Source organism: Cyphellophora europaea (assembly GCF_000365145.1).
Source record: "Cyphellophora europaea CBS 101466 unplaced genomic scaffold supercont1.6, whole genome shotgun sequence".
Taxonomy (NCBI): domain Eukaryota; kingdom Fungi; phylum Ascomycota; class Eurotiomycetes; order Chaetothyriales; family Cyphellophoraceae; genus Cyphellophora; species Cyphellophora europaea.
In genome coordinates, this window is record NW_008481812.1 from 77,382 (window position 1) to 100,434 (window position 23,053).

The following is a 23,053-nucleotide window of genomic DNA, read 5'->3' on the forward strand; positions in this document are numbered from 1 at the left end:
CGTGGGGATAAGGATCTTGGGGCTTCTGTGAGTAAGAGGGTGAATCTGCTACTCCAACTGGTGAGGGTGAAACATCCATTGTCATCGAGCTGTTTGCGAAGCTTGTGGGCGAAGATGGTGGGTGGTGTAGACGAAGTGGCGTGACAGACGTTGCCGTAAGATGTGACCAAGACCTAGTTGAACGTGAGGAAGGAATTTTGTGTCATACATAAGCCGTGCTTAGGCTGGCCATCGGATGGTTTCTACATTTCTTTCTGATAATGCCGTTTGATACAGCTTACGGGAACACGGTGCGAGAGAGAGAGTATTGAATTATCTGCTATCTTGAGTGCAAGAGAACTTTTGTCCATGCTCACAATGCTGTATTGATACTGTACAATCAGGTAGCAATTGCAAGCAGTAGCGTCGAGCACAGTCAAGACCAGTTGCTGGCTCTTTCATAACTCCGATGATCCGTACCAATTCCATTTGTCGTAATCATTTTCTGGATCGTGCTGTCACTCGTGCTATTACCACTCCGGTCTCGAGTTATTGTCCATCCCCTGTTCACACTTGTTGGATGTTCGGCATCCTTTTGAGAGATTGGCTTGGCGTGACAACGAACTTCGCTGGCGGTTGTAATTTAGTCGTCACCAACCTGTGGTTGTCAGTACGTGACGCTTAGGCTTCGTCATCGTCACCAACCCGGAGTTGACCCTGGCTACCAAAGCCGTTGGCCCAGAAGCCCTCGAGCGATGGAGAACTGCAAGACTGTTAACATATGGTTCACAAGAGAATGCAATCTCACTCACGTGGACGACATGCTGTCGTGGGTGAAGAGCAGCCAAAAGCCGAAGACAGGCTTGGCCAGGACGTCCAGCACAGCATAGGCGATGATCTCAGCATCAACACCGGCAACACGGCCACCGTCAGCGACACCCCAGATGATGGGGTAGACGGTCCAGAGGATGAGAGTGAAACCAGCAATTGCGCCGTAGAAGGCCTTGGTCTTGCTGTCCTTGTTTGCAACCGCAGCACGGCCATTGAAGGCGAGCTGATAGACAATGGTGAGGAAGGCAATGCAGGCCCAGGCGTACCAGCCCCACTTCTGGCCATCAGAGCTACCGTAGGCGGCAAAGAGACCGGTGAGCACCATGATGATATCGGCAACAACAGCAACAAGAATGTTGGCACCACTCAGACCAGCGAGGAGAGCGAGGTCGAGGAGCAAAAGTGGGGTGGTAACGCTCCAGTCGACGTAACGCGCCCAGTAGACCTCGCGGTAGATGGTCTGGTAGGTGTCTGGGACGTGCTTGTGGGTCTCGACCTTGGTGATCTTGTTGTAGTTAATACCATCGCCAGTAGACATGGCGAAGTAGGAGAGGAAAGCAAAGGTGGTGATGAAGGCGGTCAGGATGTGGAAGAGACGTTTTTGCTAGGCATGTTAGCTGCTTCTCAAATCTGGGTAGGTCTCGACATACGACTGGCTGGCGGAAGGCCATGCCATAGAAGGCTAGCGAGGAAAGGCCCATGATGACCGTGACAACCCTGGGATTCATCAGTGGTCATTCGGCTGAGGTCGTGGAGGAGCTTACCAGAGAGTCCGGTTGCCGACATCACCGGCAGTCTGATAGATAGGATCATGGCCAGGGACAACTGTGGGAATGGGAGCCACAGAAGAGGTAGCTGTCTTCTTGAGCGCCTCCAACATGCCGGGTTCGACAATCATGATGACGGTGGGGATGGGGTCAGTTGATGGGAGATGCAGGATTGTTGAGATAACCCTGTATGGAATACTCTGAACGGATACAAACTGCAATATGGTATGCGGACAGGTGTGAGAAGGACGGAGAGAGGTGGTCAAGGCAGCAGTCTTACTAGAAGAGAGCGCTACGGAGCTTCCTCAGGTTCCTCAGGCCAGAGCAGGTATGACGGGCAGTGCCTGTGGGTGGAGTAGATCAAGCTCCTCTCATCTTCACCTACCGCTGCTGCACGTTGCCACAAGCCAGTCATAAGCTATGCAGGCCATAATGGTAGCCCCCCGCAACAGCTTGCCAGGTCGCGAAGTTGGCGAGGGCTGGAGGGGAGGCGTCATGACGAAACGGAATTGCTTTGCATGTTTCGCCCACCCAATCAGCGTTTGTCTCCACAGCCCATGGCTCTGCTCTGTGGCAGATCACTCTCTCCTCCCATCCTCGATCATGCGGCTATCGACGCGTTCAAAGGTTTGACATGGGGGTGTCAACTCGTGCTAGACTACCTCTGTACCCAGGCTGGGATTATGTCGACCCGCCGGTCTTACTGAACAATGTAGTCGGTACGAGGAGACAAGGGCCAGAGCCGGTGACCTCACAATGTATTGTATACCTCTGACGACATGGTCCACCAGGGCTTGCAGTCAACAAACAACTACTTGTGACCTGCCTCCATGCCAGGCGGAGCATCAGTTCAGTTTGCTTCCAGTTCAGTATTCGCGGAAATCCCTCATCACTTACTGCTTGTGTTTCTTTGTCTCCTCTTTGGAGAAGCACGGAGGCCGGCGTCTAGAAAATAGCATCTGCGAACCCCGCAAACTGCGGCATACTATCCCTGCTCGTACACTCTCGATGCCGCTAAGTAAGCCAAGCTGGACCGCGGCTGGCCAGATCTCATGACCTCTGATCTCGAGACCGTTGTGCCCAAGAAAGTTGCAGATCGGTCACGCTGCAGGGAGCTTCGTATCGCTCAAATCATTGTATTATCTAACACAGCTTCAGAAAGTGGAGTGATTGCGGTAATCCTGCGCATGCTGGCGTGCCCTATCCTCTCGTACCGCAGCCTGCCGCGAGTAGTAGTAGTACATGGGTATCTATGCACTTTAGTGCTGGAATTCCTGCACCACCTCATCGCATCGCTTGCAGAGTGGCAGCTCCTCGTTCTGTGGGGTTGCTGCCATGTATCTCCAGCAGCGTGCGCACTTTCCCCTGGCCGGGTTGGTCACGACAGCAACCCCAATCTTGGTGCCATCGGCCGCCACAATGTCGCTCGATTTGATCCATGTATGGGATGCATCTCTGCCCTTCTCCATAGCGTGAGCGCCGAAGTTGTCATCACTCACGATTTTGACATCGGAAACTACGAGAATTTCTTGCCAAGTCTCCCGAGGCAGTGAATGAATGCTCGTGCCCCCCAACTCTGGTGCGATGAACAGCGTTACATCCGATGCCAGCGACTGGCCCAGCAGCTTCTCGGCTCTCGCGGCTTCTTGTGCAGCTTTCACTGCACTGTTGACTGACATAACTGTCGGCAGTAATTGCTGCAGGTCGGTATCATGCCACTGGCTAGGTGGTGCCTGCTGAACGCGTCTAAGTGGGTGCTCAAGAGTCTTGAAGGCTGCCGGACTGTGCTCGAATGACTCCTCAACGAGCAGCGGTAGAATCGGCGCCAACATGTCCTGCATACCTCTGAAGATATGATACAGCGTTGTGCTGGCGCTCAATCGACGCTCATGCTTCGGTGAGTCGCAATAAATGATATCTTTAATACCTTCGAGATAGAAGCCCGACAGATCGACAGCCACCCACCGGCTGATGGCGAGGACTGCCCGATGAAATTCATGCTCAGAACACGCACTTTGCACCCCTTTCGTGACCACTGATAGTTGAAGTAGGGCCATCTGATCAAGCTTGCTGAGCTTCTCATAAGCCACAGCAGTCGCCGGATCGAAATCTTGGAGCATGCCCAGTAGCACCTTCATCGTGACGCGGTATTTGTCCAGCGTAGTGTGCGTAGTCTTGACGACTGTCTCGCTGATGACAACATCCTTGGTGAAATCAGTACCAGCAACCCACAGACGCAGAGCATCAGGTCCCAGAGAATGCCGTTCTCTATGCTTCTTGGAGGACTGTACTTGCTGCACCCTCGCTGTCGGCTCCAACCCTGCAACGATCTGGTCTGGACCGACCACGTTGCCGAGCGACTTGGACATCTTCTTGCCTTGGGCATCCAAGGTGAAGCCGTGGGTCAGGAGGCTCTGGAACGGTGGAAGAACTGCACTTTTCCCGGTCGATTTCTGAAAAGCAACATGAGTCAGAAGACTAGATTGAAACCATCCGCGGTGTTGATCAGAGCCTTCCAGATACACATCTGCCAGAGGCTTCTCTTGGGGTGCGGCAGTGCTCATTGCAGTCCAGCTGGTGCCGCTATCGAACCAAACATCCATAGTATCGGTTCCGCGCTGGAACTCCGATGGGTTAAGGCCAGGCACAATCCACGCAGGCTCATCCGCAGAATCTGACCACCAGGCATCGATTCCACGTTGCTGAATGACATCGATGATGTGCCGCACACTCTTGGGCGTCAACACAGCTTCACCTGAGTCACGATGATAGATTGCCGGAATTGGTACTCCCCATGATCGCTGCCGCGAGATGCACCACTCACTACGATTCTCCACAAAGCTGCGAAGACGGGATTTGCCAGTCTGAGGAACGAACCGCACCAGGTCGAGAGCTTTCAGGGTGTCGTCACGAATAGATGAGACATCAGCAAACCACTGCGCCGTTGCTCGGATCATGACGGGCTCTTTCGTACGCCAGTCAATAGGATACTTGTGCTTGTACTTGGCGCTATTGACCAGTAGATTCGCCCCTTGCAACAGCTGGAGGACCGCCTGATTGCCGTCCTTGAAAACCTCTAAACCATTCAGCAGCCCAGGATCGTCAGGAGAAGCAGAAGCATCGAATCGGCCAGTGTTGTCGACTGGAGCTCGCACAGTGACGCGGCCATCAGCTATATGACGGGAGAGGGCCAGATAGTCCTCCATACCATGACCGGGTGCGCAGTGCACAAGTCCAGTGCCGCTTTCCGCTGAAACAAAGTCAGCATGTATGAGTGGCCGATCGGAAGAGAATGGTTTGAACTCCGATGGGCCATCATAGACACACTGCAAAAGCTCCGTGGGGTGGATATCTCGTACGATCCGCAGCTTCTCGCCCATGACCTCTTCGACGGCAACAAGTCTAGATCTAGCGATGACAAGGTTGCCATGGAACGCAGACTGAACCAGCACATATTCGAGCCCGGAATGCACAGCAATAGCTTGATTCGCAGGCAGAGTCCAGGGAGTGGTGGTCCAAATTAAAGCGTAGACTGGGCCAACGGCGTGAGAAAGCCCCGTCAACGGAAACTTGACGTATGCCGCAGTTGAGATATGGTCGTCTTTGTACTCAAGCTCAGCTTCCGCTAATGCAGTACCCGATGATGGGGACCAGAAGACAGGTTTGTGGCGGCGGTAGATCAGATCATGCTCTGCCATGGCCTGGAAAATCTCAAGCTGTCGGATTTCAAAGTTCTTATCCATGGTTTTCCAGTGATTTTCCCAATCTGCCATGATGCCCCAGGACTTGAAGCCCTTCATTTGCTTTCTAACGGTATTGGAAGCAAAATTGCGAGCAGCTTTTCTGACGGCGACTGGGTCTTCGTTCTGTCCGCGTTGCCAACCATGATGCTCGAGAGCTTTTAGTTCGATCGGGAGACCATGACAATCCCATCCTGGAACATAGTCTACTCGTTTGCCTTGTGCGAGCGCGGTCCGGCAGAGGATGTCCTTCAAGATTTTGTTCAGGGCATGTCCAACATGGAGATCGCCATTTGCGTACGGCGGACCATCATGGAGCGTAAAAGTATCCTCGACAGGCCTATGCTGGCGCTGCCAGGCATAAAGGTCATCTGTACATCGTGGTAGGTATTTTGCGATGTCTGCAGGAGGAGCTCGCGGTGGGAAAGTCGCGGAGGGAAGCCGGAGAGTGCTCTTCAGAAACTTTGCCGCATCTTTGGCTACCTGTGTCATAGCACTTGGTGCATTCCCAGGATCGGTCGGGCTTGGACGAGGGACAGGCGTGTGATATGCAGATGTTTCGATGGGAGTGAGAGGTGGTGCTTTTGGAGCTGTGGAGCGATTCATGCTTTTGATGTTGCGCGTGCAACTTGACTCGAGCACGACCGCGTTACGGTCATCGACCAAGGTATATAGAGCATGCAACTAATTATTTGACTGCAACAATATCAAAGCCCTTCATCTACTGTCTATTGCATACTTCCTGACCACTGTCGGTCACGTATGCCTGCAATTTGACAAACGCAGTTGCAATACAGTGACTCATGCCTTATTTTGCATCACGCCGCAATTATATCTGCTTCCGGCTGAATCACAGCCGCAGTGGAGCAGGGTGACTAGTTGGTATGATATCGATTGAAAACACATTATAGATCATTGATCTCCTACTATCTAAGCTCGGGGGCTCACTTACGGTCAGTAGACAGTCAAGGCGCTGATTGAATCGTTCTTCAGCACCTCAAACAACATACCTGGGAAGCCGAAGAGATCCGTGTTATTCATGACCGCAGCCTGTCCCTGCTGCTTGATAGGTGCATCATCGAAGCCGCCGAGCAGCTCAATAGAACTGTCTGGACTCTGACCCCAACCGCGATTTAACACCATTCCACGCTGCATCTGTCTTTCCTCCTCCGAGCTGCCGTATGACTCGCGCCAAACGTCCTTCATCAATTCTGATACCTCGGAGAACGGCATTTCTGAGTTGAAAGCTGGAGAACTCGCATCAATAGTTGTGTGGATACTCCATCGACACCTACGATGCCGGTTGAAGGAATACGAGCCAGGCACGTTGCCATGGAGGATAATCTTCGTAACCACGAGATGTGATGAGTCTACATCGCTGATGTCCGCATGGAGAACCCCAGGAAAAGCCGGAGACTTGCTCGCTGGGTAGGTAACGAGGGCATCAAAGCCGTGGTAGAAGTAGTTGTAGAAGCACTCAAGGTTCTGCCCGCCTGTTGAGCTTCGGGCAGAATCTGACGGTTCCACATCAGAGTCATCTGTGTAGCTCTGGAGAGAAGAATGATCTGTGTCGACAGCAGTTGGATCCAAGGCTGGCGACAAGCTTGAACCTCTCCTCGAAGATGTTCTTTGACCCGCGTGGATTGATATCCTGTTGTCATTCTTGCGGTAGATGGCATCAGGCGGACCGAACTCCGCAATCAAAGATTGTGGAGTAGTTTCATTGAGCTGTACCATTGTGCTAGGCGCGCCTCTTCTCACGAACTCTAAGCGCCCAGCACCATACAACTTGACATCATCGATGTCGTCGGGCAAACCATCTGAGGCTTTGCCATTCACAGAAGTTGATCGTGGCTGGGCGGCGACCTTGTTGAATAGGATCGAGCGTGCCTCAGGCCATGAGGGACCGGAAAAGATAGCCATTGAGATGGCAGGACCTGTCGCTACAGAAGACAGAATGGACACGAAGTCTGCTTTGTCTGACCATGACTTATGCTGGACCGGAAATGTGAAGGCCAGACCAGGATATGAGAGGGTATATGTACCTATGGAGTGGCCTGGATCGGGAGGGAGGTATTCGCCTTCGTAAGCTGGTCCGAAGAGGCGATTGTAGATGTGCTTGAAAGTCGGGCGCTGGGAGGACAGGCCTGATACTTGGTCGTCGTCAGACGATTTGGAGCGCTTCACGAGATCTGTACTCTTGTAGGTGATGGATGAGGCAGAGAAGTCCAACACTTCAATCAGCCGTAAGCGTTGATCTGGTCCGTCAAAGCGAAGACGCAAGCCATTCGCAGGCAGATTCAGGATCACAGGTTGGACCAGAGGCTGAGAAGACGAGTATGACAAATCAATCTTGGGATAGGTCTGTGGCAGCGACTTGACTCTGGAGACAATGCTGTGCAGAGATGAGCCAAGCGTTATCCAACCGAGGCTGCGGCCTGGTTGTACGGCGCTGGTGGGCTGTGACATGGTGGCTGGCGCATTTACTGGCGTCGAGAAAACATCAACGACCGGTTGAGGGCTTCTTCAACGCCACATTCGTCGCTACACGTAGTTCTTGTGATGGGCTGTCGTCTGTGCTGGTCGGTCAGGTGCACCAGGCCATACCACGAGGCTGAGAAAGTGGAGTGTGAGATAGCCTTGGCACATAGCAACGGGGCTGTTTACGTTTGCCGCGGTGCAGCACCCCGGCCGCCCACACCCGGCATTGTGCATCACCAACATCCTGGTCATAGCCCACTGCACCATTTTCCTCCCGCAATCTGCCCGATCCGACTTCTCACTCTACAGATGAACGTCTGCGCACCGCAATATCCGGCAGCGATAAAAATATGAGCGGCCGACTAGGAGCGTCTCAGCGCCCTGCGCAGTCGCGCAATAACACGATGCGCCCACCTCAACGCCCTGCATCTGCCATGAATACCTCACGCATTGGACGCGCTCCTTCGCCTGCCGAGTCCAACACGTCCACCATGTCTGGAACTAAACGAAAAGAGCGCGACTTTGACCACGATGGAGGCGAAGAGACTAATATTCACGTCGTTGTTCGGTGTCGAGGCCGGAGCGACCGAGAAGTTAAAGAGAACAGCGGCGTGGTAGTATCAACAACCGGTGTCAAAGGCACCAATGTCGATTTGTCCATGGGGCCGAACGCCATTAGCAACAAGACCTACCATTTCGATAAGGTGTTTTCGCCTGCTGCCGATCAAGCTATTGTCTTCGAAGACGTTGTCGCGCCCATACTCAACGAAATGATGTCGGGGTTCAACTGCACTATCTTCGCATACGGACAGACTGGCACTGGAAAGACTTACACCATGTCCGGCGACATGACCGACACACTCGGCCTACTGTCTGACGAGGCTGGCATCATCCCACGAACACTATACTCCCTATTCCGAAGGCTTGAAGCCGACGAAGTTGAATGCTCAGTGAAATGCTCCTTTATCGAGCTGTACAATGAAGAGCTGCGAGATTTACTGGCTGCAGACGATAGTACAAAGCTCAAAATCTACGATGATGCGAACCGCAAGAGTCACAGTTCGACTCTCGTGCAAGGTATGGAGGAATCTCATATTAAGAGTGCGACTGCTGGCATCAAACTGCTTCTGCAAGGCAGCCATCGTCGACAAGTCGCCGCGACTAAATGCAACGACCTTAGTTCTCGGAGTCATACTGTCTTCACAATCACGACGTACATCAAGAAATCAAATGAAGCTGGAGAGGACTACATCTGCTCAGGGAAGCTCAACCTGGTCGATCTAGCTGGCAGCGAAAATATTCAACGAAGTGGTGCCGAGAACAAGCGGGCTGCTGAAGCCGGTCTCATCAACAAGAGTCTACTCACGCTCGGTCGGGTTATCAATGCCCTTGTGGACAAGAGCTCTCATATCCCATATCGGGAGTCGAAGTTGACACGGCTGCTACAAGATTCTCTCGGCGGAAGGACGAAAACGTGCATCATTGCCACTGTCTCGCCAGCCAAAAGTAACCTCGAGGAGACCATCTCAACACTAGACTATGCCTTCCGAGCAAAGAATATCCGCAACAAGCCCCAGATCAATTCCATGATCTCAAAAAAGACACTTCTCAAAGAATTCACCACAGAGATTGAGAAACTGAAGAGCGAGCTGATCGCCACCCGGCAGCGAAATGGTGTCTACCTTTCAAACGAGCAGTACGAAGAGATCACAGTCGAGAGCGAGTCGCGACGAATCCTCACAGAAGAGCAGAAGGCACGCATAGAGACGATGGAGACGAGTCTGCGCAACAAAGTGCAGGAGTTGTTCAATCTGACAAACACCTTCACCAATCTCAAACGCGACAACGACACGACCCGAGCTGCTCTTGACAGCACCAATGATGTCCTTTTCAAGACTGAGGCTGTACTTAGCTCGACCAAAGAACACCTCGAGGATGAAACGGCCCTTCGAAAGGCGCATCAGGAGACCGAAGGCCGCCTTAAGACGATTGGCACACAGCTGCTCTCAACTGTCAACAACTCTGTCCGAGACCTTGATGGAGTGCACTCAAAGCTGCGCCGCAGATCCGAGCTACACCGGCAGAACCGCCAGCTCTGGCAATCATCCTCGGAAGGTGTAAAGGAGCTGTCAACGGCCATCGAAGAACGTCTTGGTGTTTTTCAGTCAGAGCACACCGATCTGATGTCGAAGACAACGAGCAGGATTCAATCATTCATCTCGGAAGACAGAATGAAGCTTCAAGGTTGCAAAGACATGCTTGCCAGCAAAACCACCGAGTTGGAAAGATCGCAGAAATCAGTTGAGGAGCAGTCATCGGCCTCAAGAGATGGAATGAACAATGTCCTCGAGGAGATCAAAGAGCTACGCGACGAAGTCAAGGATAGGGTTGGCGAAGGCCTGCAAGGTCTCAACGCCGCAGCCGCGAAAATCTCTGGTGAGGTGATCGAGGAGCTTGAGCAGTTCCATACTCAGCTCCACGCCTCCTACAGCACGCTCGGCAAAGATTTCAAGACATTGTTTGAGGATATGACCAAGCAGCTTGCCAGCCAGCGCGAGGAAAATGATCGTCTGAGAAAGGCTTTGCAGGATGCCAACCGCAGGAACATTGAGTCTTCCCGAGCTGCCGTTTCTCATCTTGAAGCCTCGCTAGAAGAGGAGCGGAAGATCGCGTTAGATGAACGGCAGGTTCTGAAAGATCAGATGTTTGCACTAATAGAATCGTCATCAGCGAGGCAAGATCAGCGCCTGAGTACTACCGTTGCCCAGACCAAAGCCTCCTTGGACGCTTCCACCGATGCATTTGAAGAAGCAGACAAGGAGTACTCGACTGGGATGGACATCTGGGACACCCAAGCTGATGTGCTGCTGGACAAAGTCACAATGTCAAGAGATGAGCTGAGGAGGAAGATGAAGCAGGACTGGACTGTAAGTGAAGTAACTTGCTGCGAAGCCTTCTACTAACAACTGCTAGGCCATTGGAGCGAAGAACACTGCCATTCAAAATTCAACAAAGGCTGTGCACGGCGAGACCGTTAAAATCGTAGATGCCCAGGTCGGAGAAATGTCAAGTCAGATGTCGGCGTTGGACGAGTTCGTCACCCGAGCACGAACACAGAATGATCAGTCGCACGACGATCATATCGCTGGACTGCTTCAATTCCAACTTGAAGTCGCCCAGTTGCAGTCCGAGGTTGCCGACACCATCCAGCAACGTGACACAGACCTTCAGGTCCTTCACAACGAAACCGAGTCGTCCACTGCGGAAGTTCTTGACTGCACCGACGCCTTTGAAGCGGAGGCAAAGGAGGCTTTGCAGACGATTCAGGAGCAGCTTGACAGCAACATGATGCAAGACTACGTACCCACCGGTGCGACACCGCAGAAGAGAGAGTGGACATACCCAAATGAGCTGCCTGCGACATCAAACCACCAGACCATTATTGCGCGTATGCGTGGTCTTCCAGACCCCATTACAGAGCCCTCAACGGCTCGCACTCCCGGTCGCTCGCCTAGAAAGCAGGGGTCACCGAGAAAGTCACCAAGCAAACCTCGGAGTCCGGCGAAGGCCAAGGTATACACGGATCAGGACCGACCGCTGCTCGAGAACATGACAGAGCCAATCCGAGGGTTGAGTCTTAAGGAGATCAACGTGAACGTGGCTGCGGGTGAGAGCCAGACTGTTAATTTGTCGAGAAGTACTGGGCCTGGCCAGCCACCGCTTAAGAGGCATGCGACCGCTGGAGCAGTGCTGGGATCTGAGAAAGTACCGGCGAGGTTAACGAGAAATCGGGCTGCGGCTGTTGGTGGAGTAGAGAATCTCAACCAGAGTGTCGGTGTTGGTGGTGGCCGTCGTTTGCGGAATAGTCCCCAGCAGTGACGATGATATGTCCGACGGTCAGCACTGTGGGCAAATGATGGTTTAGAAGTCGCAAGTGGGCATAGAAATGTTCGTTGATAGAAATTGGGGCACCGAGACAGCAACGACGAACTTGATCTACATACACTCTGTACCATGCCTACGTATCATTAACTTTCATTCACTGCCTGAAGCCAAGCGGAGCCTCCTCGGCGAAACTTAGGTCCATCTCCGAGCCGCGAGCCGTGATCCGCACCACGGGCTCGACGCCTTGCAGCCTGCAACCACCCAACTCCAACATACGTCGAGCCTCCTTCATCACAGCCATGTAGTCCATCACATCGCCCATGTCCCTATCTAAAACTGCCCCCGCGCCGTCGCCCCACTCTTCGTCGCCCTCCAAATCCTCACTGCGACGCACTAGCGGCTCCCGCAACCCGTCTGCGCGTAGTCTCCTGCCGAGCCCTCACCTCGATGAGCCGGTTATCAGTGGAAGCTATTCCAGCCCAAGAGATGTTGCAGAGATAGTGGACACTGCGAGCGCTCGCTCTGGAGTTGGTAGCTCCACGCATCGGTCGCACGACCCGCAGCAGCAACAACAAGTGCAAACAGCGACAGCAGAGCCCTTCCAGCCTTTCTTTACGTTGATCGAAGACGCAGTTACGCACGAACACTTTCATCCGGCCGTGCACTATATATTCGCGGATGACGACGCGGACATCGTTACAGAGGCGGCGTTGAGGAGTTTAGAGCAGCACCAAGAGCCAGGGCCGGAAGGGTCTGAGCCAGCAGCGTCGCGAGGCCCACCCGTGAGCAATGAGCATGGGCCGGATAGCCGGTATCTGCCGCCTGCCAAGGAGGGCGTGAAGGAGCATTATGTCGTGCTTGACGTGCAGCCTTCTACGACTGCCCACGCGGGTGTTGCTGCTAGCGTGGAAGGCACCGCTAGTGGCAACGTTGGAGGGGCGTCATCGAGCGGATACGACGTCGTAAACGCGTACAGCATGAGTGCCGACTGGCAGGTTCTGCGTACGGGAATCAGCAAGGCGCCCACGATGGCCGAGGGCGAAGACGAAGGGTTGATGTTGCGTATCGAAGGCAGAAGTGGCACGCCGCCAGAAGTCAAGCAGGAAGACGAGACCGTTGAGGAGATGATTGAGAGGTTCGAGCGCGGGCTGGAGGACGTCAGGCTGGTACTGGAAGCGAGTCGGCGCACAGAGATGGAGGCGCCGGAAGAGCTGAGAGCCGGTTCACGATGATATGACATGACAGGACATTATGAGACTGCGTTTGCGAATAGACTGCGAATAATAATAGTCAAACAAGAGGGTCTCAACGGTGAGAGCATCCCGGCCGACACTCGCCCTTGCTAAATCCTAACGCCTTACTTTTGTCGCACGTGCCTCGCGTCCGATGGTATCGTAATAGAAGTCGTAAACATGTAGCCTCCCGTCTCAAGTCACCGTTATGGGTGACCTTCAAGCACCAGTGCCTCCGCCCGCATTCCCACCCGGCTGGCGATCCTGCCGCTCCCTTCCCTCTCCCTCGACGACCATCCCCGTACCCACCATACCACCTCTGGCCGCTGCTAGATTCTCTCCACGGCGCCACTCAAACTTCTGCCGACACATCGGACATAGGCCGCGGGAGCTCTCCTGCTGCACCCACATCAACAGGCAGTGCATGTGGAAGGCGTGCTGGCATTTGCCGATCAGGAGCGGGCACTCGTCGCCGGGAAATTTGCAGGTCGGGCACGTGCCGTCGAAGGCGACGCGGCAGATGCCGCATACTTCGTCGTGTGAGAGTGGATGCGACCAGCTCCAGGTTGCGATCAGGGTGGCGGAGTGGATGGTGGCTTTCATTGTGCAGTGGAGAGATGGGTCGTTCTCTTTTCTGTCAGGAAATTCGGTCAGCGGGACCTCGGAAAGGTCACCTCGAAGGAGCCGAGTCTACGCAAGAGCACGAGCAGTGAAGGTTGATTTGTGAAGTGACTTTGACATGAGGCGAGGGCATACTGCCTAGTGTTGACAAGAACAATAGAGACAAGGCGGCAAGACGCGCTTCCTTGCCTTGCGGAATGGCACTACTTAATTCCGTGGGGGAGCCACATGTCAGAGCTCCCGCCTGAAGTTTGAAAGCTATCCGTATCCGCCATCACCAACCCCCACGCAGCCTACTTCATTCATTCTGGGACTGCACCATAAGCTGCAAGCCATACTACAGGTTCTCATTAGCGCCCGGGTCAGACTTGCGATCATCTGGTACGGAGACACAAGTCACGAAATGCGCAGCCGCATCAACTCGATTAACTAAGGTGCTGGGCTTCTCCAACACTTCCGCAGACCGGCGCAACCCCTCGGTACGAAGTCCATATCCGACGGCCATCTTCACACAAGACGTTCTATCAGCCCTTTTAGCGCCATGGCTTTGGCCATACTGCGTCGGCCTGGCTTCTACCGGCCCCCCCAAAACCTCTTTCACTCCTCCCGATCATACGCCCACGCCAGAATGTATAGCTTATCAAGCTACATTGTCTCGCCGGCCGAAGTCGACGAGGCACTGAAGAAGAATGCCCCTTCGACCATCAGTACTTCTCCCAGAGTCATCCCTATTTGCGCAGCTTGGTTCATGCCAAATGACCCAGAGGGCCGGAAGGGCATAGATTCCTTTAACAAGAAACGGATACCGAAGGCGCGGTTCTTCGATATTGATGGTGTGAAGGACCATGAGAGCCCGTACCCCCATATGCTACCTACGTGCGACACCTTCGCGGAGGCCATGTCGAATATGGGCATTCGTAAGGACGATGAGCTGGTGGTGTATGACACAGAGGAGCTAGGGCTGTTTTCTGCACCGCGAGTGGCGTGGACGCTTCGAGTCTACGGTCACCCGAGAGTGCATGTGCTCGATAACTTCCGGCAGTGGTGCAAGGAGGGCTATCCCATCGAAGAGGGCCCGCCCGAGGTTCCTAACATTACCAAGTATCCTGAGCCGAGCTACAACACAGACATGGTGGTCAAGTATGCCGAAATGAAGACGATTGGGTACGATCACGGCAAGGAGGGCGCAGAGGAGATTCAGATCTTGGACGCCCGACCGACGCCCAGATGGGAGGGCATTGCACCTGAGCCACGAGAGGGCCTGAAAAGCGGTCACATGCCCGGCAGCACGAGTGTGCCTTTTCAGGAACTCCTGGACCCGGAGACCAAACAGCTGCTCCCGAAAGAAGAGTTGTACAAAGTCTTCGAATCCAAGGGTCTTTCCAAGGATAAGCCTACCATCTCGACCTGCGGCAGTGGCGTGACGGCGGCAATCATTGAAGCAGCTCTGAAGGAGTCAGGTTTCGGCAAGTCTGATGATCGCAGACTGTACGATGGCAGTTGGACGTAAGTGACCGTGGACCCTTTGGCGTGTAATGTTACTAATTCAATGAGCAGTGAGTGGGCGTCGCGAGTGTCGCCGACCTCGGGTCTCATCAAGACGAAGGAGAGCTAGGTGCAAAAGGGTCACATTGTGGGAGCAGCAGGATACAAGCTTGGCCGCGTCGTGGTTGCGCACTTCGTAGGGCTTTATTCGGAGCATACTAGCGACGGCGCAAGCGGGTGTCTGAATATGAATCCAACGCAGACTGAGTTGCACCATTAAGGCAGACTTCGTGTAGCGTCGTAAGCTGAATCGCAGTGCCCGTCTGATCTTATGGGGCCCATCGGAGACGGGGAAGGCACTGACATTCTCGTCTCGTTTGGCCTTGTCGTACCCGGAGCCCCGCCACCCACTACGGCACAAACTCAACCACCTACTGACTACCACCTGCACAATCACCACACACCCTCGGTGTTTGTTATGTATCGACGAGCAAGCCATCTTCTGTCCAGTCAGCAAAGCTTTGCTGCCTATCCATAACACAATGAGCCATTATCTACTGTGTCCTACTTCATCAAACGGTATGGCGCATCCAGCAACCAGCCGCCAGCGATCTCTTCACCCGCACCTCAAAGCACTGTCACTTGCAGCGCCTCCTACAGGACTACGTGGCTTCTTCGCTGACTCTTTGCGATTGCAGAAACAGGCTTTGTAGCCAACAGCTACGACATACGTGCGCCAACTACATGATTCCTTAACATCTTCGCTCGAACGAAATCTCCACTCCACCAGCCACGAGAATGTCCTCTACAAAGCCCTTCCACTGCATTGTGGACGACACCGCCCTCACGGCCAACATTACCGAGATCGAGACTTGGGTAGCGCGCGGCGCCATCACTCTTGTCATCCCTCTCTACAGTATGTCACAGCATCTGGGTCGCAATAAAAGCAGAAATTCGCTAACCCTCCAGCCCTCGAGCGTCTGCATGTCTTGAAGAAAGACGCCTCCCAGATTGGCCAGAATGCTCGCAAGGCTGTCAAATTCCTCGACAAGATGACCTCGGGCAAGAGCGACCTGCCCAATGAACCTGTCATCATTCAGGGCCCCGACGAGCAATATGCGACTTGGCAAGAGGTCGAGGCTCACTACAAAGAAGATCTGACGGAGTCGCGTTCTCGTAAGACTGCCGAAGAAAAAGATACCGAGAAGCAGTCGGTCACAGATACTGCGACTAAGCGATCCTCTGGAGGCGCCCTGTCGCAGATGCTTCTCGACAAGCTCAACTTTACTGGTTCTGTGCAGGCCGCTTCGCCAGCCTCGACGCCTCCGATCTCACCATCTTCTTCCGAGCCACAGAGCTCCAAGACTAGCCCCGAGGTCCGTGCTGCTACCATGGCCTCTGCCGACAGGAGCCCAGTTCCTCCTATCCTGAAGGTCTTACTCAACCCTGTGGTCTGGTACGTGCATGAGAAACAACACGGCAACTCCGAGGTTTTCTTCCTCACCAACTCCGCAGATACACAGCACTTGGCCCGTGACTTCAAAGTCCCGACCAAGACAATCCATCAGATGCGGAGTGCCATCGGTATGGAAGCTGTCTCTCCAGAACAGACCAAAGCAAGTAAAAAGCAGCGCAGCTCTTCAAACTTGACCGAAGTCGAAGTTGAGCCCAAGACCCTTTTCAGCTATGAAGACGAAAGCGAGGAAGAAGAAGTTGTCTTTAAACCCAGAGGCCGAGGTGCTACGCGCGCCACCGCCAACGGGCGTGCCAGCATGCGCAATAAACACCAGCCTCGCTCCCCTCGTCCATCTTTTAGCAACAACGCGGCGCAGACCCCAACGAGTGCTACGAAACCCAAGATTCCGATCGAGGAAATAGACCCTGATTCTTTTGATCGTGGTGGTTTCGGTCGTGGTGGTGGTCAGCTTGCAAATGTGTCCAACAATGTCGGAAACCACGTGGGCCAGTTTGGCCCGAATCGAGCCCCGAATGGCCCTCGAGGTGGGTTCGCTCCCACTGGTCCTTCTCGCGGTGGACACTATCGTGGTCGAGGTGGCATGGAGCGTGGAGGTTCTACCCGAGGCCGTGGCCGACTCTTCGTTCCTTAGTCGCGACGAAAGCGGCAGCACAAAGAGGCTGCGGCAGAACATTCATCAAACCATTCTCAAGTGCGAGAGCAGTTTCAATCAAGGTCTACATCCACAATCAAGGGTTTGTCGACGTAACCAGATCTAAACGGTCGTACGGCTCGAGTGTAGTCCAATTCCTTTCGACATATATCGATGGAGTCGAGACAAGCGCTACCTTTACGCTGAGGCGAGTTTCCTCGGATTAGCCACCACAGATACGGACAAGCCAGGCGACATCCTATGCACAGCGAAAGGGTTCGACCTCAAGCACGGCGACAGAAGATGGAGGTGGAGGAACAGGCTGCGTAAAGCGACAGCCTACACATTCATTACATGGCACGCAAGCCACAACGGTGGCAGCACCACAATACGACACTTTGGCACCAGCTATCCAGCTGTCGTGGCTGCGGTCGCTGATTCCAGTATGGATCGTGGTCCGACATTGACACGATCAGGGCTGACTTTGGGCCAAATTTTGCGCGTCCTTTCTGCAGAAAACCTCAACACTCATTCATTTATCTTTGTCACTTCTGATGATCTCAATTTCAGTCAAGAGCCGATGTTACCAGGCGTGGATACATGCATGCATCGCACACATCATACTGGAAATTCAAACAGTCAGTCAGTCAGTTAGTCTAGTTCAGAGTCTCGTCTGGAAAATAGCAATGGCCATACATAGGTAGTGCAGTACGAGGAAATCAAGTCATTCGTTTTGGTGTTTTCGCTGCAAAGACGGCATTTGTTTGTGTGTGAGGCCGGTGGACTGGCTTGGGCTGGAGTAGACTACTAGACTTTGCTGTGCAGGTTTGATACCGAACCCGCATCATCTGAAGACGCCCATCCCGGCTATCTCTCTTACCTATCCACCTTTGCAATATATCCTTCTGGCTCTGGCTCTGACTCTGCCTCATTCTGAGATCCTCCTTCTCCTTCTCCCTCTCTCTGATCAGCTCGACGACCTCCTCACTCTCCCTTCTTCCTCCTCATCCTCATCTCATGGCTCTCCTCGTTCGTTAGCGTGCGGGCCTCTTCCTCCGTCTCCGTCTCTCCTTCTCCCTGTCCTTCTCTTTTCCCATTTCCATTCCCCTCTTCCCCCGCACCACCACCCTCGAAATCCCTCTCGCTGTCCACCTCACTCTCCCTCTCACGTCCCTCCAGATCTGCAACAACAGCGCTAACGAAAACCCCCCTCCCACCCCTCTCCCACAGATCCCAAATCGACCACCCGCCCACGCCCACGAATACAAGCCACACTAGCGCGCTGATTGCCGCACACACGACGCGGAAGAATGCCATTCCGCCCGGCAGCAGGGGGGACTGCGCCAGGCGGCCTGAGCTCAGTGCTAGGGTGCCCAGCGGGAAGATACTGGCCCAGTAGGTCATGTTGAAATGAACGCGGCCGCTGTTGCCGCTGGGGCCGCCATCATCAACATCATCATCATTTTCGTCGTCATCGTCGAGATGGACGTTTTGAGGGGAGCTGCGTCTGCTGCGCAACGCCTCGCGCGAAACATTCCCCACCGCCCACCACAGCCACACTAGGCCCCACCCCCACAGCACGAGCGCGACGAGTATGCCCACGGCCTGCAGCGTGTTGGCATCGAGTGATTTTCCAGTCCCAGTCCCAGTCCCGGTCCCGGTCGTGGTGGGAGGGAAGACAGTGACAGCCACGCTGCCCAGCTGCACGATGCCCGAGGCACCCATGTTCAAGGGCCCGATGGTGATGAAGGCGATGACAGCCTGCGCTCCTGAGGGGAGGCGGCCATGCAGCAGCAGGCGCGCGAAGTATAGTGTCAGGAGGAGGAGGGAGGTGGGGACGCCGATCCCCCAGAGGACGTAGCCGGCGATGATGGTAGAGGTCGCATGGCTGTGGTTAGGGGACGGTGGCAGGGCGGAGGCGATGGGCGCGGCGGTGTTGGCGGCGACGATGGCGGCGATGGCCGGGAGGAGGTGGGCGGGCGTTACAGTGGAGAGTGGTGGGGGTCGTGGTGTTGATGGGGCTGTCGAAGGGGAAGGGAAGTGTAACAGTGGTATGTGCGCCGTCGTAGCCACCGCGAGGACGGATCCCAGCATCCACAGTCCCCATGCGGTGTACGCGGCCCAGCGCCCCCACGGGCCAGCACAGAGTGAGGCCAACAGGTTCGAGAGGCTGAGTAGCGAGACGGGGAAGGCGCCCAGATAGAGAGATTCGGTCGGGTGGTGGAGCATCGTCGTCCATAGAGATGGGTATAGAGTGTACCGGAGGAGGCTCAGCAGGCTCAGGAGCAGCACGAGGATGACGTGCAGTGCGAAGCACGCGATGGACAGTCGGTACAGCCAGGTGGCCGGGTAGGGGAACTGTGTGAAGAGGAGAGCGGCGATGCCGCTGCCCATCGTTATTGTGAAGAGCTGTGGCGAGGCGTTGCGGATCAGGCGTCGCCAGCCACGGTTCTGGAGAGTGTTGTTGCCATTCTGCTCTGTGTGGTGGTGGTGATGGTTGTGATGTTGGTCGCGAACGCTCAGTGGAGGTCTCGAGGACGAAGTGCTTGAGTCGTCCATGACCGCCATTGGACACGCATTGGAGACGCGCAGGGGAATCAGAGATTTCAACAACAGCAACAGCAAGAATGCATTGCTAGCTCACAGGACAGGAAACGCAAGTGCAAAGAAATCCAAAAGAATCTCACCTTCGCCGTAGTTACCACTGCTCACCGAGAAAGACACGAAATGGTCCAAGGGCTACCTACATCTTCCGCATAACTCGGGCCCCCTCGCTCTTCGCCTGCACGACCACGCACCGCTCGACTCGACGCCCCGTCTCCTCTACGCGGCCCGTCGCATAGGCATCAGGAACAAACACGTCAGAAGCCTTTGCGCGCCAAATGCGCTCAGAAACATTCGAACGGATCGCGAATAAGGGCGCATACTATGTGTCACGGATTGCCGCGCCAGCCGCACCTGATGGACACCATGGCGTAAGGCAAATCGTGACGTCTCCGCGGGGGACGGAAACCTAGCGGCGCTCGTGTTTAACGGCGCGCTGCGGGGTGAAAGTGTGAGCTTTGATATATTGTCCAGGACGAAAAGAGAAATGCACCGAATCTGGATGTCACCTGCGTGTTTATATATCGTGGTTATGGGCGTGGAATTGATGGAGGTGCTGATAAGGCATGCCCGCTGAGCAGTGAGGTGGAGGAAGCGAGGAGAACGTCCGAGGAGAAAGGCGAAGAAAGCTGGAGTTTTGGCCCGCGCGCGGAGATGGCATCATCGCAGCAGCGTGTGCCGCGGTCGCCTCCAGGGAAACGTCAAAGGGTATGCTACTCAACTCAAGTTTTGTAGTGGGAAAGACAGGCGCGCGAGGGATGCGTTTGGCTGCTAATCATGAGTTTCAGCGTAGTGTTCTTTGCATGATAGAAGAGGAAATACTGGTGCTCCGTTCTGGGCGGACAAAAATGTTCCCGAAAGGCAACCGAGGTTGCCTTGCGCCGTTCGGAGCGACGTCCCGTTATCTACTCCATTGTGAACTCCTGCGTTTACAGATCTTGGACTCCTGGTTGGCTAGCTTTCGTATGTACAATTATCAAAATCTCCGCATCCGAAACCGATCAGCTTGGATATTGGTCTATGTTATCAATGCTCTCAATCCACTGGAAGATGTCCTGCTCCAAGTCAGCCATGGTTACCGTCAACTGACTGTCCAAGGCAGTTGTAGGCTGCGACGAGACAGCGTCCAGCAGTCGCTCGATTTCTTCGATCAGCTTGACGTGACCTTTGGAAGCCGCATTGCCGTGGGCAGCCATGTCGTGCAACAGACTCTTTGCAGAGGCATACAGGGCGAGGTCATCTTCTGTCTGGTAGAGGCTGAAGGGCCGCAGTGTGTGCGCGAGGCGGGCGAGTGAGAAGACGTTGATGGCGGAGAAGAGGTGCAAGGACTCCCAGAAGCCATATTTGGCAATTCTGTCCACGTGAGACAGACCCATCAGGATTCGCATGTTGCATTTGGCTGCCTCGAGGCCGGAGCTGCTGAAGTTGATGAGGCTGTCTAGAGGGGTTTCGTCGGTGTCTTTCCCGAGGGCGATGGCGAGCAGCTTAAAGAATATAGGTCGAATGAGCAGGATGTAACCCTGATGATAGCGTAGGTAGAGCGATGTGAGCGATCTCATGGATGTTAGACTCAACATTTCTGCGGGCATGCCGTCGTTGAAGCCGAAGGAGTATTCGTCCGGCATTTCCACTAGCCACTGTTGGAGCAACCGCAGTGGGTGCTGGACGGCTTGATGATAGTTGGCAAAATCATGCTGCTGCAACCGACCGGCGGTCTCATGGATGTCATTTCTGATATTGCAGAGCTTAAGATGCGCAGTGAAGATAGCAGGGTCGTTGAAGTCCCCTTGCGCATCCATCGGCAAAAGGTTATCGGCCGGCAGTGGCAGTTCTGCCTCGTTGAATCGCAGGGTGGGTTTCACGCCCACTTCAGAAGAGGTCATGTTGTCCATCAGTAAGCACGTCCACCACAGCCGCTTTGAGTGTTCGGCAGCAGCTGCCGATCTGGTGCCTACCGGCTTGTGTAACATGAGCGCGGTAGCAATCCTGATGCTCAGTCCGGTGTAGGTGTAAGCCGTTTTGCGCCTGTTCAAGGAGTAGCAATAAAAGGCCTGTAGGAATACCAATCAGCAGCTGGATAGTGTCCCATGGCCAGGCTTACTATGAGGTTCAGAGCCTCTACGTGGGCGATTGTGGGCATTTCCGAAGGGATTTTAAAGAGATTGAGAGCCTGCTCGAAGAAATCGGCCCCAGGCAAGGAAGCTGGTTGGGACGCATGAGAGGTAGCAGACTGCTGAAGTCCTCCGTCCGTAACTTCGATGGAAGGAGCATGATATGAGTTGTATGATTCACCTAGCGCTAGCACAGTTAGCAGCTTGCAAAGCCAAATGCGATCTCGAGAGTCGGCTGCCAGCGGAGCCCTGTACGTTGACTCCACAGCCTCGTGGAAAGGGCGAAGCAAGTACCAGTGGTACTCGAAGCCGATGTAGGTCTCAAATTGACTGACAAGCTCCAATGCATAAGGGTATGGTGGGAGTTTGATCGTGACCCTTGAAGCCGTGCTATCAAAATTGAGGGGAACATAGTCGTAATGAGGATCATCGTCGTCGTCGTTGTCATCCCCGGTATGGTCGCTCGATTGCCCCATGTCATCCGGGCCTTGTCTCGCAGTGGTACTGTCTCGGCGTTGACCAGTAAGCTTCTTTAGGCCCGACACAAATGCTTCCGCTGTAGAGTCCTTCAGCACCGGATTTGCTGCACCCCGCCGACTACCGTCTGCAACGGGCTCTGGTGGCCCACCGGGTTGTGCATCAATCACTAGATTGGTGGAGTTGGGAGTTTGTGGGAAAGGTGTCTGAGATTGCGAGTAGGCATGAGCATGCAAACTCGCTAGGTATGCCTCAGAGACAACGACGTTTCGGTCACGCAAAGGGTAGGTACAGGTTGCTGCAGCCCTAGAGCAATTCTGGCAGGGCGAGCCTGGTAAGCTGTCAGGCCTCGGTGGGTCGACTGCGCTCGTTGAACGTACCTCCTGTGCATCTCACTTTCTTCTTGTGACATCTCTGACACGCAACTGTCTTGCGTTTATCAGTTGCCATTGCCTACGATCGAAGATGTGCGGGCGGGAAGCGGCTGCACGGGCGATGTCACAGGTCGTTTTCGAGAAGAAACTGAGAACAAAACGAACTCTTGTGACCACTGCAGGGCTATGCACGGTCTGGCCATCATTGGTGGAGTTTGCCAGTATTATATCGGAGAGTGAACCGGGTCAACACGTTGCATCTCGGCTGTCTTTACACAGCGATCAATTGGTCCAGTTCCAATTTATCATCTCATCGTCGTCAAAAGAGCCATGGCTTGGCACTACATTGCACTATGCC

At 54.3% G+C, this 23,053-nt stretch overlaps 10 protein-coding genes across 10 annotated transcripts; 4 read left to right on the top strand and 6 right to left on the bottom strand.

Annotated features, from left to right (window-relative positions):
• Window positions 1–660: 660 nt before the first annotated feature.
• On the bottom strand, window positions 661–1,708 carry HMPREF1541_06228 (uncharacterized protein; the record flags this gene model as incomplete). The annotated part of the gene is made up of 4 exons (XM_008720564.1): window positions 661–742; window positions 792–1,414; window positions 1,461–1,527; window positions 1,575–1,708. 4 exons carry the CDS (start codon window positions 1,706–1,708, stop codon window positions 661–663), a joined length of 906 nt encoding a protein of 301 aa, XP_008718786.1.
• Window positions 1,709–2,836: 1,128 nt separating this feature from the next.
• Window positions 2,837–5,809, bottom strand: HMPREF1541_06229 (isoleucine-tRNA ligase; the record flags this gene model as incomplete). Its single annotated transcript, XM_008720565.1, has 1 exon — window positions 2,837–5,809. The coding sequence occupies one exon, from the start codon at window positions 5,807–5,809 to the stop codon at window positions 2,837–2,839; it is 2,973 nt and encodes a 990-aa protein (XP_008718787.1).
• Window positions 5,810–6,271: 462 nt separating this feature from the next.
• On the bottom strand, window positions 6,272–7,786 carry HMPREF1541_06230 (uncharacterized protein; the record flags this gene model as incomplete). Its single annotated transcript, XM_008720566.1, has 1 exon — window positions 6,272–7,786. One exon carries the CDS (start codon window positions 7,784–7,786, stop codon window positions 6,272–6,274), a length of 1,515 nt encoding a protein of 504 aa, XP_008718788.1.
• A 416-nt stretch (window positions 7,787–8,202) lies between these two features.
• On the top strand, window positions 8,203–11,677 carry HMPREF1541_06231 (uncharacterized protein; the record flags this gene model as incomplete). Its single annotated transcript, XM_008720567.1, has 2 exons — window positions 8,203–10,725; window positions 10,772–11,677. 2 exons carry the CDS (start codon window positions 8,203–8,205, stop codon window positions 11,675–11,677), a joined length of 3,429 nt encoding a protein of 1,142 aa, XP_008718789.1.
• A 326-nt stretch (window positions 11,678–12,003) lies between these two features.
• Window positions 12,004–12,915, top strand: HMPREF1541_06232 (uncharacterized protein; the record flags this gene model as incomplete). The annotated part of the gene is made up of 1 exon (XM_008720568.1): window positions 12,004–12,915. One exon carries the CDS (start codon window positions 12,004–12,006, stop codon window positions 12,913–12,915), a length of 912 nt encoding a protein of 303 aa, XP_008718790.1.
• A 219-nt stretch (window positions 12,916–13,134) lies between these two features.
• HMPREF1541_06233 (uncharacterized protein) lies at window positions 13,135–13,518 on the bottom strand (the record flags this gene model as incomplete). The annotated part of the gene is made up of 1 exon (XM_008720569.1): window positions 13,135–13,518. One exon carries the CDS (start codon window positions 13,516–13,518, stop codon window positions 13,135–13,137), a length of 384 nt encoding a protein of 127 aa, XP_008718791.1.
• Window positions 13,519–14,077: 559 nt separating this feature from the next.
• Window positions 14,078–15,151, top strand: HMPREF1541_06234 (uncharacterized protein; the record flags this gene model as incomplete). The annotated part of the gene is made up of 2 exons (XM_008720570.1): window positions 14,078–15,042; window positions 15,094–15,151. 2 exons carry the CDS (start codon window positions 14,078–14,080, stop codon window positions 15,149–15,151), a joined length of 1,023 nt encoding a protein of 340 aa, XP_008718792.1.
• Window positions 15,152–15,819: 668 nt separating this feature from the next.
• On the top strand, window positions 15,820–17,129 carry HMPREF1541_06235 (uncharacterized protein; the record flags this gene model as incomplete). Its single annotated transcript, XM_008720571.1, has 2 exons — window positions 15,820–15,937; window positions 15,991–17,129. The coding sequence occupies 2 exons, from the start codon at window positions 15,820–15,822 to the stop codon at window positions 17,127–17,129; spliced, it is 1,257 nt and encodes a 418-aa protein (XP_008718793.1).
• Window positions 17,130–18,113: 984 nt separating this feature from the next.
• HMPREF1541_06236 (uncharacterized protein) lies at window positions 18,114–19,688 on the bottom strand (the record flags this gene model as incomplete). Its single annotated transcript, XM_008720572.1, has 1 exon — window positions 18,114–19,688. One exon carries the CDS (start codon window positions 19,686–19,688, stop codon window positions 18,114–18,116), a length of 1,575 nt encoding a protein of 524 aa, XP_008718794.1.
• A 1,046-nt stretch (window positions 19,689–20,734) lies between these two features.
• Window positions 20,735–22,771, bottom strand: HMPREF1541_06237 (uncharacterized protein; the record flags this gene model as incomplete). Its single annotated transcript, XM_008720573.1, has 3 exons — window positions 20,735–21,784; window positions 21,835–22,652; window positions 22,702–22,771. 3 exons carry the CDS (start codon window positions 22,769–22,771, stop codon window positions 20,735–20,737), a joined length of 1,938 nt encoding a protein of 645 aa, XP_008718795.1.
• Between the last annotated feature and the right edge of the window lie 282 nt (window positions 22,772–23,053).